Genomic DNA, 16,447 nt, shown 5'->3' with positions numbered 1-16,447 from the left:
TCAACAAAGTGGGCTGTCATTCCAGCAATCCTGCCCACCAGAGGGTATGACCAGATGAGCGGGAGGCTTCAGAGTGAGAATCTGCAAAAGAGACATAAAATACTGACTACAGCTTACTTTTCTGTACACGTGCTCATTTCTAGTATTCCTGTTGTCGTGCTCAGAACAACACCAAATGAACTGAGAATGGGAAAGAAGAATGGAGGCAATCAACCTTGGCCAAGTAGTGAAGCATTATGATTCAGAACACAGGCTTTGGGCTAACTTTCATGTATGGAATGACATGGAATGAAAGTCGGTTGCAGAATTGGCCTTTCCCTTTGACTAGTGTTTGCATGGAACATCTTTTTCTATTTTTTTTTTTTTTTTTTTTTACTTTCAGTGTATTTGTGCCTTTATATTTAATAAGTGATTTTTGTAAAAAGCATACAGTTGCATCAGTTTTAATCCAATCTGACATATTCTGTGTTTTAATTGGAATGCTCAGTACATGTACATTGAATGTAATTTTTGAGATAGTTGGATGTAAGTCTAGTATCTTCTTATTTGTTGACAAATGTTTCCATCTATTTGTTCCTTTATTTCACCTTTCTTGCCTTCTTTTGCATTAATGGAATATTTATATTTTATTTTATCTTCTCTATTAGGTTTTTTGGTTATACTTTGGGATACCTTTAGTGTTTTCCTAGAAATTGCAAGTTAATTCTTACATTATTAGTCTAAGTTAGTAATTTTGCCAGATCCCTCAATGTGTAAGAAATTTATAACAGCGCAACTTAATTTATACCTCTTACTTTGTTTCCCACTGTCATGTATTTAACCTCCAGAAATTATAAATCCACAAGACATTTTTATACTGTGGTTTTCATTGGTTAATCTTCATTTATTTTTACCCATTTATTTACCCTATCAGGAGTTGCTGATACTACTAGAATTTTTTGTTTTTGCGTCCATCTGAAATCATTTTTTCATTGCTCTGCTAGCAACCAATAAACTATCTCAAATTTTGTCTGCGAATGACTTATTTCAACAAGTATAGAATTCTAGCTCAGCACTTTGAAGATGCTTTTTCATTGTCCTAGGTTTTCCATAGCTTCTATTGAGAGGCTATAATCCATTTTTACTGTATTTTTTCCTTAAAAACAGTGTGTCTTTTTTGTTTTTTTCTCTAGGTGTTTTTAGTATTTCCTCTGTATCTTGATCAGAAAGTTGACTGAAATGTATGTAGGTTTAGATTTCTTTTTATTTACCTTGTCTGGGGTTCGTGAAACATCTTGAATTGAGAGATTACTATCTTTCATTAGATTTGCAAAATTTTCAGCTATTATTTCTTCAACTATTGCTTTTATCTCATCCTTTCATTCTTCTCTTTCTAGAACTCCAATTACATGTATGTTATGACTTTTGATCATGTTCTGCATTTTTCATTCTCTATTTTCATCTTTCCATTGTCTATTTTTTCTGTGGCCCATTTTGGACATTTTCTAATGACAGATCTTTGAATTTACTAATTCCGTCTTCCAGTCTTTTAATCTACTGTTAAACCCCTCAAATGCATTGTTAATTTTAAGTATTTATAGTTCTAAAGTTTTTTTTTGATTCTTTTCATAGTTTCTATTTCTCTGTGAAATACCCCCAAATGGATAAAAATATGATAAATACTTTATATTTTTATCTGTTTTTGTCCATTATTTCCTCTCTTGGTTTTAGCATAATAATCTAGCAATTTTGAAGTCTTCATCTAATTACTTCAGATCATCTATCATCTATTTTTATCTCTTGAGTATTGGTAAATTTTATGTGCTTCTTGCCTATCTGGAAATGTTTATTGTCTATGTTATGAACTAAATGTTTGTGTACCCTCAAAATGCTTATACTGAAGCCACACTCTTAGTGTGATTTTATTTGGAGATAGAACTTTTCCGTAAAGAATTAAGGTTAAATGAGGTCATAAAGGTGGTATCAGATCCAATAAGACCAATGTCCTTATAAAGAGAGACACTGGAAGGCTCTCTTTGTCTCTCCACACACTCATACAGAGGAAGTCCTGTGAGCACATAAAGAGGGCCGCCTGCTGGCCAAAAGAAGAGGCTTCATAATGAAACTTTCTTGGACTTCTTAACCTCTATACACGTAATAAATATACTTCTGTTGTTTAAGTTACCCATTCTGGGGTACTTTGTTATGGCAGCCTGAGCAGACTAATTCAGTGGTTTGACATTGTAGATGATGGTTATACAGGCTCTGCATCCTGTTAACTTTTTCAAGAGTGTTGTATTTTGTTTCAGCAGGCTGTTAATTTGCTGGTGGATGAGATTGCTCCTGTAAAGGTTTCATTTCAGTCTTTGTTGTGGGGGGATGTCTTTCAGATCCACCCTTAGTCCTAGGTTACAGCTCTTCTGCCTGAGGCATTGTCCTCACTCCTACTTCACAAAGATTCCTGAATTCTGACTGGGCTGAACCTCTGATGTCTTCTCAGTACTCAGAGAACTCTGGAATTCAGATCTTGGGATTCAGGAGCTTTCAGACTTTAGGAAGCTGTTTTTTACCAGATGTCTCAGAGACTCACCACGCAATGTGCAGCCCTGAAATTAGCCAAGATCCTAGGGACATTTCCATGCAAATATCTGAGCTTCTCTCTCTGTGGCTGCTACCCATTCTGATAGCCTTCTGAACCCAGCTGCCTTAGTAGCCCTGAACTCTAACCTCTCAATGATATTTGGGCTTCACTTTCATGGATATGGGCCCTTAAGGTGACCCCAACAAGAAAATCTGTGTGCCTGTGGGGCTAAACTCTAGCACATTCCTTCTGTCAGATGTGCAGTCCTGCCTTGGTTGTTTGCCAATGCTTCCAAACAGCTATTTTGTATATTTTGCTTAGCCTTTATAGTGGTTCCCAGTAAACAGGAAAGTTCAATCTTAACTAAAATCAGTCTTGCTTTTGCCTAATATTTAACTAAATAAATGGTAACAGCAATAAAATGCCCATCCCAAAGTCAAAAGATAATCATTAGTAGCAACGAAATAAGGAAAGGAGTATCATTTGTTGCCGTGTAACTTCAAAATGAAATAAAAAAAATAAAAGATCATGATGTAGAAAGTCCCGGCTTTCCAAAAGCAGTACTGATGAGTGATCAAATCCTAAGTATTCTTTCTCACTAATTAAGAATATCTCCAAATTTGGAGTGAAATGAACTGAGCAACTACACTTTTCTGACAGGAGGAGAGGGCAGAGTGAGTAGTCATAGTGGAAATGGCTTGGGAGAGTAGAGGGCTCCAAGAATGAATGAAGAATGCAATCTCAGGCTTAAGGGAATCTTTCTGAAACAGTATGTGATCCTGACTACCTGCACTAAATCCTGAGACAGAGTCTTTAGCAAAACCTGAGAACAAAAGTAGAGCATGTAACCTCTATCAGAGGCTGCACAGAGACTCAGAAGCCCTCTTCTCTTTCCTTTACCATCTTCTCATCTCAGGATGGTAGACAGAATACAATGCTCATCTTCAAACCATTGCTTTATAGAGAAAACAAACAGGCTTCAGATAAGGTAGGAATGAAGTCAAGCACAATTAACTGAATTTGTATCATAGCAAATATGAGTCCTGGACTTAAAATGAAACAAATAATAAATATAAAAACACTACACAGGAAAAAAAAAGGAGAGGAAGGCCATTGTAAGCAAAAGTAGGCTAATAACAAATTTAAAAACAACAAGAAAAGGAAGAAACAGGTATTCTCAATTATACAATACAGCACCTGCAAGACCTTCTTGAAAACACTGCTTAATGAAGATGAATCAAAATAATCAATAATAGAAAAACCATGATAAAATAATTAATTAAAGAAATTTATTCTATTTCAATATAGAACTAAGTTTAAATAACTTTGGGAATGAGAGTTGTAAGTGGAATGTGAATGTTATAAATCTTGACAATGAACAAATAAAACCTGTGTAAAAATATAGAAGGAGAGAAGAAAAAAAAAGAGACATAATGAAAGAGCTATTTTCTTCTTTTTAAATAGCAAACAGTCAGTTGATAATGACTAAAACAAATATATGTTTAAGCATAATGAATTCAGATCTGGTTTTATGTAATAATTCAAACTGTAAAGGAATCTTTAGGGTGAATATCTCATAAAGTGAGTAAATATCTAAAGTTCAGCCACTCTTTAATGTTCACTTTAATTTTGTTATCTTCTGCTTCATTAAGTGTACTTTTAAATTAAAAATAGCATCTACAGTATGATGATACTTAGCATATCTGTGCCATTTCACATACCTGTCCTTCAAGATGTCTGTTTTCTACAATATCTGGAATGATAAGGGTCCCCGTATGTTAACAATGGTTATTATTTCTGGATAGTGTGATTCTGGGAGTGATTGTCTACATCTTTGTATTTTTTCTTCTGTTTGAATTATTTACAACAAACATGATTAACAGCTACACACACACACACACACACACACAATTCCAGTTTCTAACATGCTTTGTGGTTATACGAACTCTTCATCTACTTGTTTTGTGTTAGAGGTTTTAGCTGAAACCTAAGGCCAGGCTAAGAGACTGGAATGTGACAAGGACTTCCCCTTTCCCCAGGAGAATTCTTGCCCAGCAGATGTATATCATGGAACCATAAGTACAAAGTGTCCTCTGCCCTTCCTACTGATCCATGAGGCAGGCAGTACAAGAGAGGACGCTTCTTTCTGCTGCTTTCAAGACAAAGGAAGCAGCCTACAGAATATAGGATACATACAGAAAATATAACACAGTGGGTGTCAGGCTCCAAGATAGCTACTTCATCTCTCTTAGAGCAGCACATCAAGAACTGCAGGTGTGTGTGCAAACGCCTCCCTAGTTGAGGGAGGACTGCTGTCGTATACGGGCTAAGCAGGAAAATGGAGAGAATCAGGTTCCATAGGCAAGTTCCAAAAGAACTACTACAAATGGGACCTGTCTTGGGCCCGCTTCAAAAACTCTTTCTTTTTCTTTTCTTGAGACAGAGTCTCTCTTTGTCACCCAGGCTGGAGTGCAATGGTGCAGTCTTGGCTTACTACAACCACTGCCTCTGGGGTTCAAGTGATTCTCTTGCCTCAGCCTCCGGAGTAGCTCGGATTACAGGCTCCTTCTACCACACCTGGCTAATTTTTATTTTTTTAGTAGAGACGGGGTTTCACCACATTGGCCAGGCTGGTTTCGAACTTTTGACCTCAGGTGATCCGCCCACCTCAGCCTCCCAAAATGTTGGGATTACAGGCTCGTGCCACCACGCCTGGCTCATTTTTTGTATTTTTAGTAGAGACGATGTCTCTACCATGTTGGCCAGGCTGGTCAATAACTCCTATTAAATAAGAGTGGCAAAGTGGGAATTCCAACTCAAGTCTCTGTAAATAGTATATTTATCGATATAGGGTCACAGATTTTTTTTAAAATTAAATCTTGCCCTGAGTATAAGATTTAATGGGGGAAACAAGATAACATGTGAAACCTGCACACCTTAATGCCACACAATTCCATGTAATTGGAATTCTGTAAGATTCTATATAATCAATCTGGGCAATTATTATCTCACATCCCAGACTTCAAAGGTCTTCTGCGTGCTAAGACACCAAAGTCTCTCTCTTTTCCAGGCCTCTTTCTTAAATGTCAGCCCCATACATTCAGTTTCTTACTGGCTGGTGTATCCTAAATCCAGTATGTAAAAAAGCTCAAACATATCCTGTCACAACTTCTTCTTTATCTTAATTCCTTCAATTCAGTAGGTATTTTTAACTACCTACCATATGCCAGGCTGTAGGTATATACACTGTATGGATGATGCTGGGAATCCAGAGTCACACGTGGTACATTCCTGGCTTCTGGGAGCTCACAGTTTAATGGAGAGGACTGAGGAGCAGAAATGAGTACGACACAAACACAATGATAAGATCACAGGGTCCTGTGAGATATAGAGGGAGGCATCTAATCCAGATGTGTGGGTGTGGAGGGAGGGATACATGAGGGATCAGAAAACTCATAAACCATACAGTGTTTGAGCTTTCTCAAAGAACTAGCAGGGCAACTTCTGCTCAGCTAAGGGAACTCCTCCTTTTGCTATAGATCTAGCTGTTCCATTCAGCCATTCACTCATGGCTGTAGTGACTTTCCAGGTCAGCCTGGCCTCTGGAAATTGCCCCCATGGTTACCTCCCTTCCCATTGATGACATTCTGCAGATCGTTCAGTTTGCCCTAGGCCCCTGTCTGTTCTATATAACACTGGTTTTCTGGAAGCCGCTTGGTATCTTGGTAAGAATACCCAGATTTGTAAGGGAAAAACAATAACATAAGTGTTTCCTGCTCCTTTGCTCAGAAGTTTCAGTTTCCGGGAGATCATTTAACCTCTCTGAAGTTCACCTCCTCATCTGTGAAAGGCTGGTAATTATAATACTAGTTCTTACATGAAGAGAGGGTGTAAAAATCAAATCAGATGAGGGATATGAAAGCAGGTCCAGCACAGCTCGCATATTAATTGTCTTTATTACGGTCTGAGAATAATGGAGTATGACTCCAATGCAAATCCTACAAATGCTGATCTTGTGACAAGGACGAGAAGTTTTTGGAACTTTCTCAAATATATGAGTAGAATTTCAATTGAATTCCGTGTTTGCTTTTCCTAGCATCTCTCAGTTTCCAATCCAGTCTGGATTTCATTCCAGTCATTTGCTAGCCTTGCATTACCTTCTCCTTCAGTTGCCTCTTGGGTATCATGGAGAGATAATTAAAAATACTTCAAAGAGATATTGTAAGGATCATTTGAAGTAAGGAATAGAAAACACCACGTAGTGATGCTTTCTTAGGCAAGCTTTTAACTGAGGAAAGCTGCCCTTCGGTGAGAGCCTAGAGGCCTGGAAATGACCAGTGAAAAAGGGAAGCCCGTCTTGGGTGCAGCAAGTTAAAGACCCAAGCTCGCAGGCCTGGGAGGCAGCGCGGCGGGAGGAGTCTACCTCTGAACCCAGTAGGGGGCGCCGAAGCGCCGCACTGCAGCATCCTGGCCGCGGAGCGCAGCGGCCTTGGCCGGGCTCAGCTCGCGTCCTGCCGCAGTCCCTCCGCCGCTAGTCGGAGCGAGCTAGAGTGAGGAGACCCCCGCCGGGCCAGTGGCACTTGCTTCTGCGGCTAGTCCCACCCACGACCGCAGCCCAGCAACTGGAAACGCAACCCGAAGCCTGGGCTGCTCAGCGTGGGAGGGCTTCGCGATCTTGGGGGACCCATTCCGAACTTGCAGAGAGGACCGTGGCTCTCCTGGCCTGGAGAGTGTGAACAGGTGAGTGTCACGCACGTGTCCAGGTGGCTCTTTCGGGACGACTTCCTGCAGACCCCTTCCGAGCCCCTGAGCGCACTCGGCCTCTGAGTCAGTCCTCTTGGTCACCGGGTCCTCCTCCCAGGGTGGCTTTGGGGTTCGCTGAGAGGGAGATGTGAACACCGGCAGCCTGGCTTGACAGGGCTCTCCTAGCTGAGAAGAAAAATACCCTTGTGACTTAAGGCTGCATTTTCTCCCTAGCCTGAAAGCAAGTGACTTGCAGTCCACAATGGGTTTGTTTATTATTGCGAGATACCTGTTGATTTCAGAGCAACATTAAATAGCCAAGAGGCTTATACAATTCTGGTTTGCTGTGGGTACTGCGTAGTGATAAGAAGAGGGAGAATTCCTCGTAATGAGACCAGGAAAACTTAATTTCAGAACCAGAGAAGGAGAGGCCAAAAAAGAAGAGAATCTCATTTCCAGGACTAGACTAGGGTCTTTGCTTCCCTAAATAGCTACAGTTGATTTTGATGAGCGCATGAAAACAGAAGTTCCAAGCATGATTACCTTATAAAGATGCTTGCTTGCCCCACCCCCAAGAGGAAGCAGAAAGCATGAACCTTGATAAATATAGCCTTGAGAATGATTTATTAGGAATGAAAACTTTCTTTAAATAAGTAAGTAAATAAGGTTACAGTGATCTAAATATCATAGGTCTAACAGAGTGTAAGCTCTTCGAAGGGAGCTACTTTTATTTGTATGTGCGTAGCGTAAGTGTGGAATAAATCATTGAATGCATCACTAATAATACAGGATTTGGAGGCTAGCGTTTTTCCTTTTTCCTTTAATTTATGTTTAGGAAAAAAAAAACCTACACCTTCAAACTAAATAGGTATGACTTTACCTCTAGGAGTGATAGGAGCTGAGATGTTTTTGTCCTAATAAAGCACCATCCACATAAAAAGTGAATGGCAAATTTCAGCCCTACTCAGAATATTTCAGCAGAACATTAGGACAAATGGATTTTCTTAGATCCACATATGGAAGCTCTCAGATTATGAATTATTGTGAACATCAGAAACTTGGCAACAGTTTACTTATTACAACAATTTACAAATTTATTTTTGTTTTCTATCTTGTCAAATGTAACTTTTCACATTTTCATGTGAGAAATAAAATGTTGAAAAACTCATGTCAGTTTTGTGTCTTCCTTTAAGTGATTTTTCTAAACATAACACTAGGTTGACAATAACCAGCTGTATCTTTATTAGGTTATAAATGGAAGAAATAGCTCACACAATTTCTCTTTCTTAAGTGAAATTCCTATGCCTCTGAGGCCATTTAGGAGTTACTAAAAAATGTGACTTGTCATTTTTTTTTTAAATCACATTTGATGGCTACTTTCATGAAATATTAATCAGAGAGATAATTACTTGCATTTTATATCCATGGATATTAACAGTTTTGCATGAAATAGAAAATTATTGTTTATACTAGCTCCAGACACTTCAATGTTTCAAAGAAATACTTGCCAGTACCTCTTCTCATTTATAATTTAAATAGTTAATATATCTCCATATATTATGTTTCTGTGATGAAGCACTAAACCTTGAAGACATAGGGGCCTTTTCTTAATGAATGCATCTAAAGTGACAAATAAGGAAATCTTTTTATCTTTAGCCAAAAATATGGGACTGGACAAACTGCAGATGTTTAAGCTTCTGGTTTTTGTTATTAATGATTACTTAGACACTTTTTCATTATTGAGGATGAAGTAAACAATAGCTAATGTTAATGTTGATTTTTCCTTCCTTCAGAGGAAGCTCTGGCACTTTGAAAATCAGCAAATACAAAACCTTGTTAGGTACAGGATGATAGCTTAAATACATAAGGAAGAAAACAATTGCATGTTAATGTCTTTGTAGAAATACTTTTTCAGAAGGGTTTCCACTTTTTTATTTCTCTCTCTTAAGAAGCTCTTTGTAAAAATTTATAGATGGAAAAAGTCTAGCAGGAACAGTTAACACATTTAGATAACATATTTGTGTTTAAAACGTCTTTACAGACTTGAAAACTGAATGAATTATGAAGACTGATGTGATTAAGTTTAATACGGGTAAAAGTGCAGTGTTGTATTTAGGTTTAAGCCATTGATTGCAAAAGTTCAGAAAGAGGGGGTCTGCAGTCCATGTAAAAGATGTGAGGCTTATTGTGATTGGCTGTGCTACAGTACAGCCGTGGTATGCAGATTAACGATAGTGAAAATCTCAGGGAATTTATACTGGGTCAGTTTGTCAGGTCATATCTCAAAGTGGAATGCAGTGGACACCACGTTTTTAAAGTGATTAAGATGTTGAGGAGGCAATGCACATGATGAAAAAGGGAGTAAAGGTCAAAAAAACATAAACGAGAGTGTGCATTCCAGGAAGAACAAGTGGACAGGCTGGGCCTCAAGTTCCTAGAAAAAAGAAGCCTAGGATGGAGCAAGGGTCCTCCTAGATGCTAGGATCCTTGAACGGTTCTGAGTGAAATAAAAAGTTGACTTATTTTGAGTTATTTCATAGAGAAAAACCAGGACAAATGAGTAGAAGCCACAGGGAGACAGATTAGAGCCCAATATTAGAAAGATAGTTTCTCCTAATTGGAGAAATGAAGCAGCTTTCAGAAGTAATGAGCCTACCTTTCATACCTGGAAGTGGTAAGTCAGGAATGGAATATGGAATGATTGTTATGTCCTAAGGGAAGATTCTTGCTAGAAGAATGGCTAGAAGATTCCTTCAGATGACCCCCACTCCAGCCCCCACCACCACCAAAGCTCTTTCCAAATTTACATTTCCGTGGTCCTAAGAACCTAGATGTCATTCCTAAAGCACCAAACTAAATAAGATGTGCTTACTTTGTACGTAATGTTATTTCCCAAGTTTTAAGACAGCATTATAAACTAATTTACTTGAAGTCATCATAGAAAAGGAATAATAACTTGGAGCATGGCATTTATTGTTTGTGTACCAGGGCATGGTGCCCAGCAAAATATAAAAATATAATCTACATATTATATATTGATTCCTAGAACATGTGTATCTGTATCTGTCACATGACTTCATCATGTGATCAAGTGTGAATTGAGATGAAATTTAACTTTGAGATGCAAAATTGAATTGTGTTGCATTGGAATTGACTAATATGAATGTATATTATTCAACCCAAAGAGACATGAAGAGGCCCAAAAGTGACTTTCTCCATTGCCCCACTGCGTGTGTTTGTACACTGAATGTTTACAGATAGATGGTAAATGTGCGTATTCACATACTTTAAGTACTTACTTTCTATTACTACCAAGAATCAATACCTTCATAGAAAAATTTCTTGAGGAAGTACTTTAGAAATGCTATTGTGTGTGATATGCTAGTGCATGTTTTAGTACCAACCAGATCAAAATCCAAGTCCTGAAATGCTAATGCATGTTTTAGTACCAACCAGATCAAAATCCAAGTCCTGAATCTACCATTTATTAGCTAAATCATTTACAGTAAGTTACCATAGACTTCTCACAGGATAGTGGTAAAGATCAAACTAGAAAATGTTGATAAAGTGAATGGTGGCTGGCATATACTAGATGCTTAATAAATATTAATTCATTTTCCAGTCTCTTATGAATTCCCACATTTCTTTTGTTTAAGGATTGTGGACTCTTCCAAGATTTACAATGATATGGTGAATCCAAAGACTGGAACCAAAAAGATTTGCTCAGTGTTTTAGTTTTAACAACAGTAAATTGTCTACCAGCACCCATCATGGCTAAAAGTGCAGAGGTCAAACTGGCAATATTTGGGAGAGCAGGCGTGGGCAAGTCAGGTAAGATTTTCACTGTGGTTGTTGCAGTGTGTGTGTGGGGGGGTGACTGTGTTTCTTTATTATCGTTTCTTGGGATTGGGCAGGTGGGTAGTTGGTATTTCTCCTATTCTCATTTGTTACTCTTTTAGATAAAGTCTCTTCATCTAGAACTTTTATTTTGCCTAATTGACTGTTATATATCCTTTTGCTTATTTATGTTGAAGTAGCTTTGCTGATAACACACAGATAATGGATATATCAGAGGTCTTGGCATTCTGATTTTTAACAACCTCCAAAGAAATCAGATCGTGGAAATTATAAAATACATACTTGTGCTTTTCTCTATGTATGAGATCTTGAGGGACTAAGTTTACATATCATTCATTTTTATATTCTCAGCAAACAGCCCAGTGTCAAGCATGTGTTAGGTGCTTTAAAAATGCTTAAGTGAATCTAGCTTTATCAGAAGCAGAATTGCATTATTGCCCAACACTCGAAAATCCTGAGGATTCCTGAAACTTTAGGAGTGCATGCCCTTAAGCAAGATAGCTATTGCGAATCCCTCTGCAGTGAATTTAAATTAGCAAGTTCTGGCTAACATCAGTAATTCAGAGACTTTGTTCCCCATCTGAGAAATCACTAGCAGACCTTTAAGATTAAGGGTGAAATGGTGGAAGTGAAGAATGTATCTAATATCTAGTTTGAAAAATATATCTTCGCTCTTACAATTAAAGAATTCCAAAGTCGAGGTTGCTAAAATATTAGGGCAGCATGACCTTTCAGGGTAACCTCTTGCCTTAGTCTCTTACTGGAGGAAGGAACCATAATTAACTGTACACAGAGCTTTTGGTTCTCAGGAAAGGACTCAAACAGGTATCTGGTAGGTGCATGTTTGTAGAGGGAAACCTGTTTGGAAATAAGCTGTATAATCCAATACGTTAGGTAATCCACAAAATCTTAGACAAATACACATAATAGCTTTTTAATTCTGTGACCAACCTTTCTTTTGTAACCTGCTTCTGGTTTAATTTCAGCAGTAATCTTCCCTCTTCTAAGTCTTTGTCTCTTCTTTTTCTTTTAATTTTTTCAAGAGTACTCTTTCCTGCTACCACCCTTTTCTTCTGTTTGCTGTTTGCTCTTGCCTCTGGCAGAAACCACGCAAGGAAAATAGATAGTTGGCAAGGCTAAGAACCTGCCAGCCTTCACACGACTGAAGATAGTTAAACTCCTCCCTGTTAATCTCCTCAGTGTTTTCTAATGGCGTGAGAACCTAATTTCCGTAGCTGGTGGAAGGATCTGGAGAATGAGGAAATGATTCCTGTGAGTGGAGGATGGAGGGAAGGGAGTGTGGGAGAAGATGCACACTGCCAGCAAGAGCTTGCCTAACTCCTTGTGAGTGCAGGGTCTAGGCTTGAGGCTGACCATTTATTCCTTCATTCCAGACTTCGCATGGGCAATAAGGGAAGGAGATTTTTTTAAAACCTTGTATCGTTTGTTAAAATAACCTACATGTGATTTAAGAAGTCAAACATAAAAAAAAAAACTCAGGTGAGAGAACCACGTAGCTGTACGTGTGTCCATCCGTTTCCCATCTTCATGATCTTGGAGCAAGCTGGGTGTCTCCTGTCAAGGCTCATGCATCAGCCTGAGCTGGGACACCTGTTTTCATTGCCTTTCCCCACATGGTTTCAATTATTCCTCTCATTCTCACCTGACCATTTTTCCTTACGCATTTCTTTGTCCACTACTTCATCTTTTTCTTTTCTTCAAGCTTATTGAATATGAGTTCTTCCCTTACTGTCTTATCTGTTTTTTTATTCTCCCATTCATTGCTTAAAACATAGCCATCTTCTGTTATAACCACGCTCCTGAAACTGCTTTTGCTAACATCACTACCAAACAATAACCAACACATCTAATGATCATTTTCCAGTTCTGATCTTCTTAGACTTCTTTCTATCATCACACCGATGCTTATTCTCTCCTGAAATTCCTTCCTTCCCAGGCTCCCATGACATCACACTCTTTGGCTTTGCTGCTCTCTCTCCATTGCTCCTAACTAGCTGTTTTCATGGGTTTGCTCTTCGTCTGCCCACTTCTCAAAGTTGAAGCTTCCAGGGTTCTAGGTATCATCTTCTTGTGTCCTTACTCCATACACTGCCGCTAGAAGTGCGACTCACACCCAGAGCTGAAGATAACACCTGCACAGGGAGATCAAATTCTCCTGAACTTAATTTTATTTTATGTAACATGCACAGATTGAAATTGCTCACTAAGTTTCTTTCCAACTCTAACAACATTCAAATCTTCTTTGGACTGTTTTCTCTATTTGCCTTAAATACATTCCACCATTTGTGTTTATTTTCATTTAGGTGAAAATGACAATGACAGACTACATACCTTTAACAATTGCCTCTTTGTCTGTCATCTGTAAACAGACAGTGTTTTCCTATTTCAACATTAAATTATTTTTCTGAGACCTGTAACTGCACCTCACATTTTAAAAGCAGCACTTGTTTGATGCATGGGTGACAATTGTGAAGCCTTTTTCCACAGTTCAGTGAAAACGACCTCAGACTACTTCATATCTACCATTTTGATTTTAAGACACTGGGTCTCCCTCTGTCACTCAGGCCGGAGTGCAGTGGCATGATCATAGCTCTCTGCAGCCTCCAACTCCTGGACTCAAGGGATCCTCCCACCTCAGTCTCCCCAGTAAGTAGGATGACAAGTGTGTGCTACCACGCCTGGCTCATATGCAACCATTTTGAAAATAGACTACAACAATATTGAATTTATGTTGATTCTAATTCTTTGTGAATATGGCTATTTGATGTCTCTGCCTCATCACTGTATCACGCATTTCTCTTTCTACTGCAGAAACTTTATCAATCTTATAGGTAACTTTTGCTTGTCTAAGTCTGCAAGAAATTATACCTGCTGGAATGTAATTCAGTAACTCTTCACTGAATTGTTTCAGAGGCTTCACGTCTTCCTTGTCCCCTCTACTTTCGTCACACTTAATACCAGTAGGAATTGAGGATAAACAAGACTTTATTGCCCATTTGCTAACAAGGAGTCGTATAGCTTGGAGTCAGGAGTGCGAGCTTTTGTTAGCCCTGTGAACTTGGCAACTTTGGCAAGTTACTTAACCTGTCAATTTCTTCAACTATGAAAAACATATAATAGCACCTCAGTTGTTACTAGGATTGAATGAGTTGTTACATGCAAGTGTTCCTGGCACATTGCAAATGCTCAAAATTAGCTTATATTATTGTAATTTGTTAAGGTATGCTTTTTTAATTTGTAAGTTCCACAGTGAAAACATACAATTAAAGATATACTTGCATTCAAGTGAGTATTTTGGTTTTCACTAAGTCAGACAGCTTATAAGGTAAAAACTCCATATCCCTGCTCAGCATACCCTGAACACACACCCACACGCAAACACACACACATACTTTCTCTCTTTTTCTCTTTCTTAAACCTAAAATCTGGTTAATGTCAATTATAGCTTGACTACAGATGATCGTAACAATACTTCATATGGCTTATATTTAATCTTGTAAAAAGCCAGAAATATGTTAGTGTCACCAATAAATTAACACCTTTAAATGTGAAAGTGCTTCTGGTATGTGGCAGATGGCTTCCTAAGCCCAGGTGATAGATAGGCCCTCTATATTTAAAACAGAATTTAACATTTACCAGAACTTTTTCATTGACAGTTTGACCATAGACATGTCAGCAGAGGCAAAATTTAATAATGTGCTAATTACTAAGGAGTACTGATAAAACATGTGAGGGATGTGTGTATGTGCACACACATGTGTGGAATATATAAGTATTTACATGGTCTGCTGTACTGGGGGAATTCTTGTTCCTTCTAATTGTATCTTGCAGTTCGGTCTTCAAGTGAGCTTGCTGGCATAGGGATAGTACGGTGAACTCTATGGGGACGCTGCAAAGTGTAGGGTCATGATTTCCCAGCCCTTCCTATCTTTTGTTGCCCCAGCCGGGTAAACATTTACTTTCATTGGCTAAGGGTGAAGCATTAATAATGTGGCATGCAGGGCACAGATTTCCTTGTGTGCATCAGCCTATATTTTGACAAGCTCCAAGTAATTAAAGTGGTAAGACTTGCCGATAAGCCTAGAATGCACACGTTTTTATTTCAATGCTTCTTGTAGTTGTATTATTCAAATTCGTAGTAAGTGTGGGAGGGGGCTGATAGAGAAACAACTGAAATTGTAAATTTAGTTTCACAGTTGACATTCTCATTTTAGAACTGAAATATTGTGTGCCACCGCTAACTATATTGCTTGAAAGGGCTAGTCTCAAAGTTAATTGAGTAACGCTATCCTGTAATTCAAAAGCCAATTGGTGCACTCATCCATGAAGGCTTAAGTTCATAGACTCAGATTGCTAGGCTATAAACTGGGTGCCAAAAACAAACAAGCTTGTGATATTTTTTTCTGTGGCACAAAGAGAAGTGATTTTTCGTCCTATTTTTTGTTCTTGCCTGCTTTATTCTCTGTCAATTATAAAAAACTTTTTAAAAGCTTTTTTCATCTTATTTTTAAGTGGGACAGGGACTATTCTAATTTTAAATGTGACTTTTAAGATAACCACCAAAACCTGCTTTAAAATATATGTATACTTCAGACTGAGATATATTTATGAGATCTCATATATATAAAATAAAAAACAGACACATCAGTCACATCTCGGGTAGATCAATTTTCTTATGCTATAGAACTACTTTTTGTGTTTTAGAACTTTCTCTCTACTTAAGTAGCTATATACCAATTTTTCCCCTTCTTCAGACTGAATGGCATAGTATGATGCTTTTTGAACACTGTTTTCAAAGTACATCTAATAGGAGAAAGAAAGATCTAGGGGGTTTGGGATATGTAAGCATCTCAGAATCATGTAAGCATTTTGCATGTTTTATAGTTATATAAAATGTATGCAAAACTTACTATGAATTCCTAATATATCTGTTTGTTTAAACATAAAAACAATCTTCCCTAAAACTCAGTGACTAAAATGGACTTTTCAGGAAGACATAACAAGTTTATTCGTGGCTCTAATATCACATAGGTTTCAGGTCCACTTGAGGACCACAGGTATAAGAAGTAGCCTCGGCTACTGAATGTGAACACAGTGAATGTGAATGTGAATGTGAACACAGACAACAACCCTGTATCTCAGTTTTTACCTCCTTGAGGACCCATTAAACTTTGGGAGCATTATTTTCTAAGATTCTATGTATTTTTCACCATCAATCACAGATTTTTGTTTTATTTTTCGTTGACAAATAGTAACCATAAATAT

At 38.1% G+C, this 16,447-nt stretch overlaps 1 protein-coding gene across 2 annotated transcripts in view; it reads left to right on the top strand.

Moving 5' to 3' along the window:
- Positions 1–6,238: 6,238 nt before the first annotated feature.
- The window catches only part of RERG (RAS like estrogen regulated growth inhibitor), a 119,833-nt gene continuing 109,624 nt past the window's right edge, over positions 6,239–16,447 (top strand). The window contains exons 1-3 of one of the 2 annotated variants that reach the window (XM_025401864.1): positions 6,239–6,285; positions 6,657–7,300; positions 10,960–11,134. In XM_025401864.1, coding sequence (XP_025257649.1) covers positions 11,074–11,134 — 61 coding nt within the window. In that variant the 5' untranslated portion in view covers positions 6,239–6,285; positions 6,657–7,300; positions 10,960–11,073. Of the gene's footprint in view, positions 6,286–6,656; positions 7,301–10,446; positions 10,574–10,959; positions 11,135–16,447 lie in introns of those variants that run through there. The other variant, XM_025401865.1, reaches the window with a different exon arrangement.

This window comes from Theropithecus gelada, chromosome 11 (genome assembly GCF_003255815.1).
Source record: "Theropithecus gelada isolate Dixy chromosome 11, Tgel_1.0, whole genome shotgun sequence".
Lineage (NCBI taxonomy): Eukaryota > Metazoa > Chordata > Mammalia > Primates > Cercopithecidae > Theropithecus > Theropithecus gelada.
This window is presented reverse-complemented; position numbering and strand designations above follow the sequence as displayed.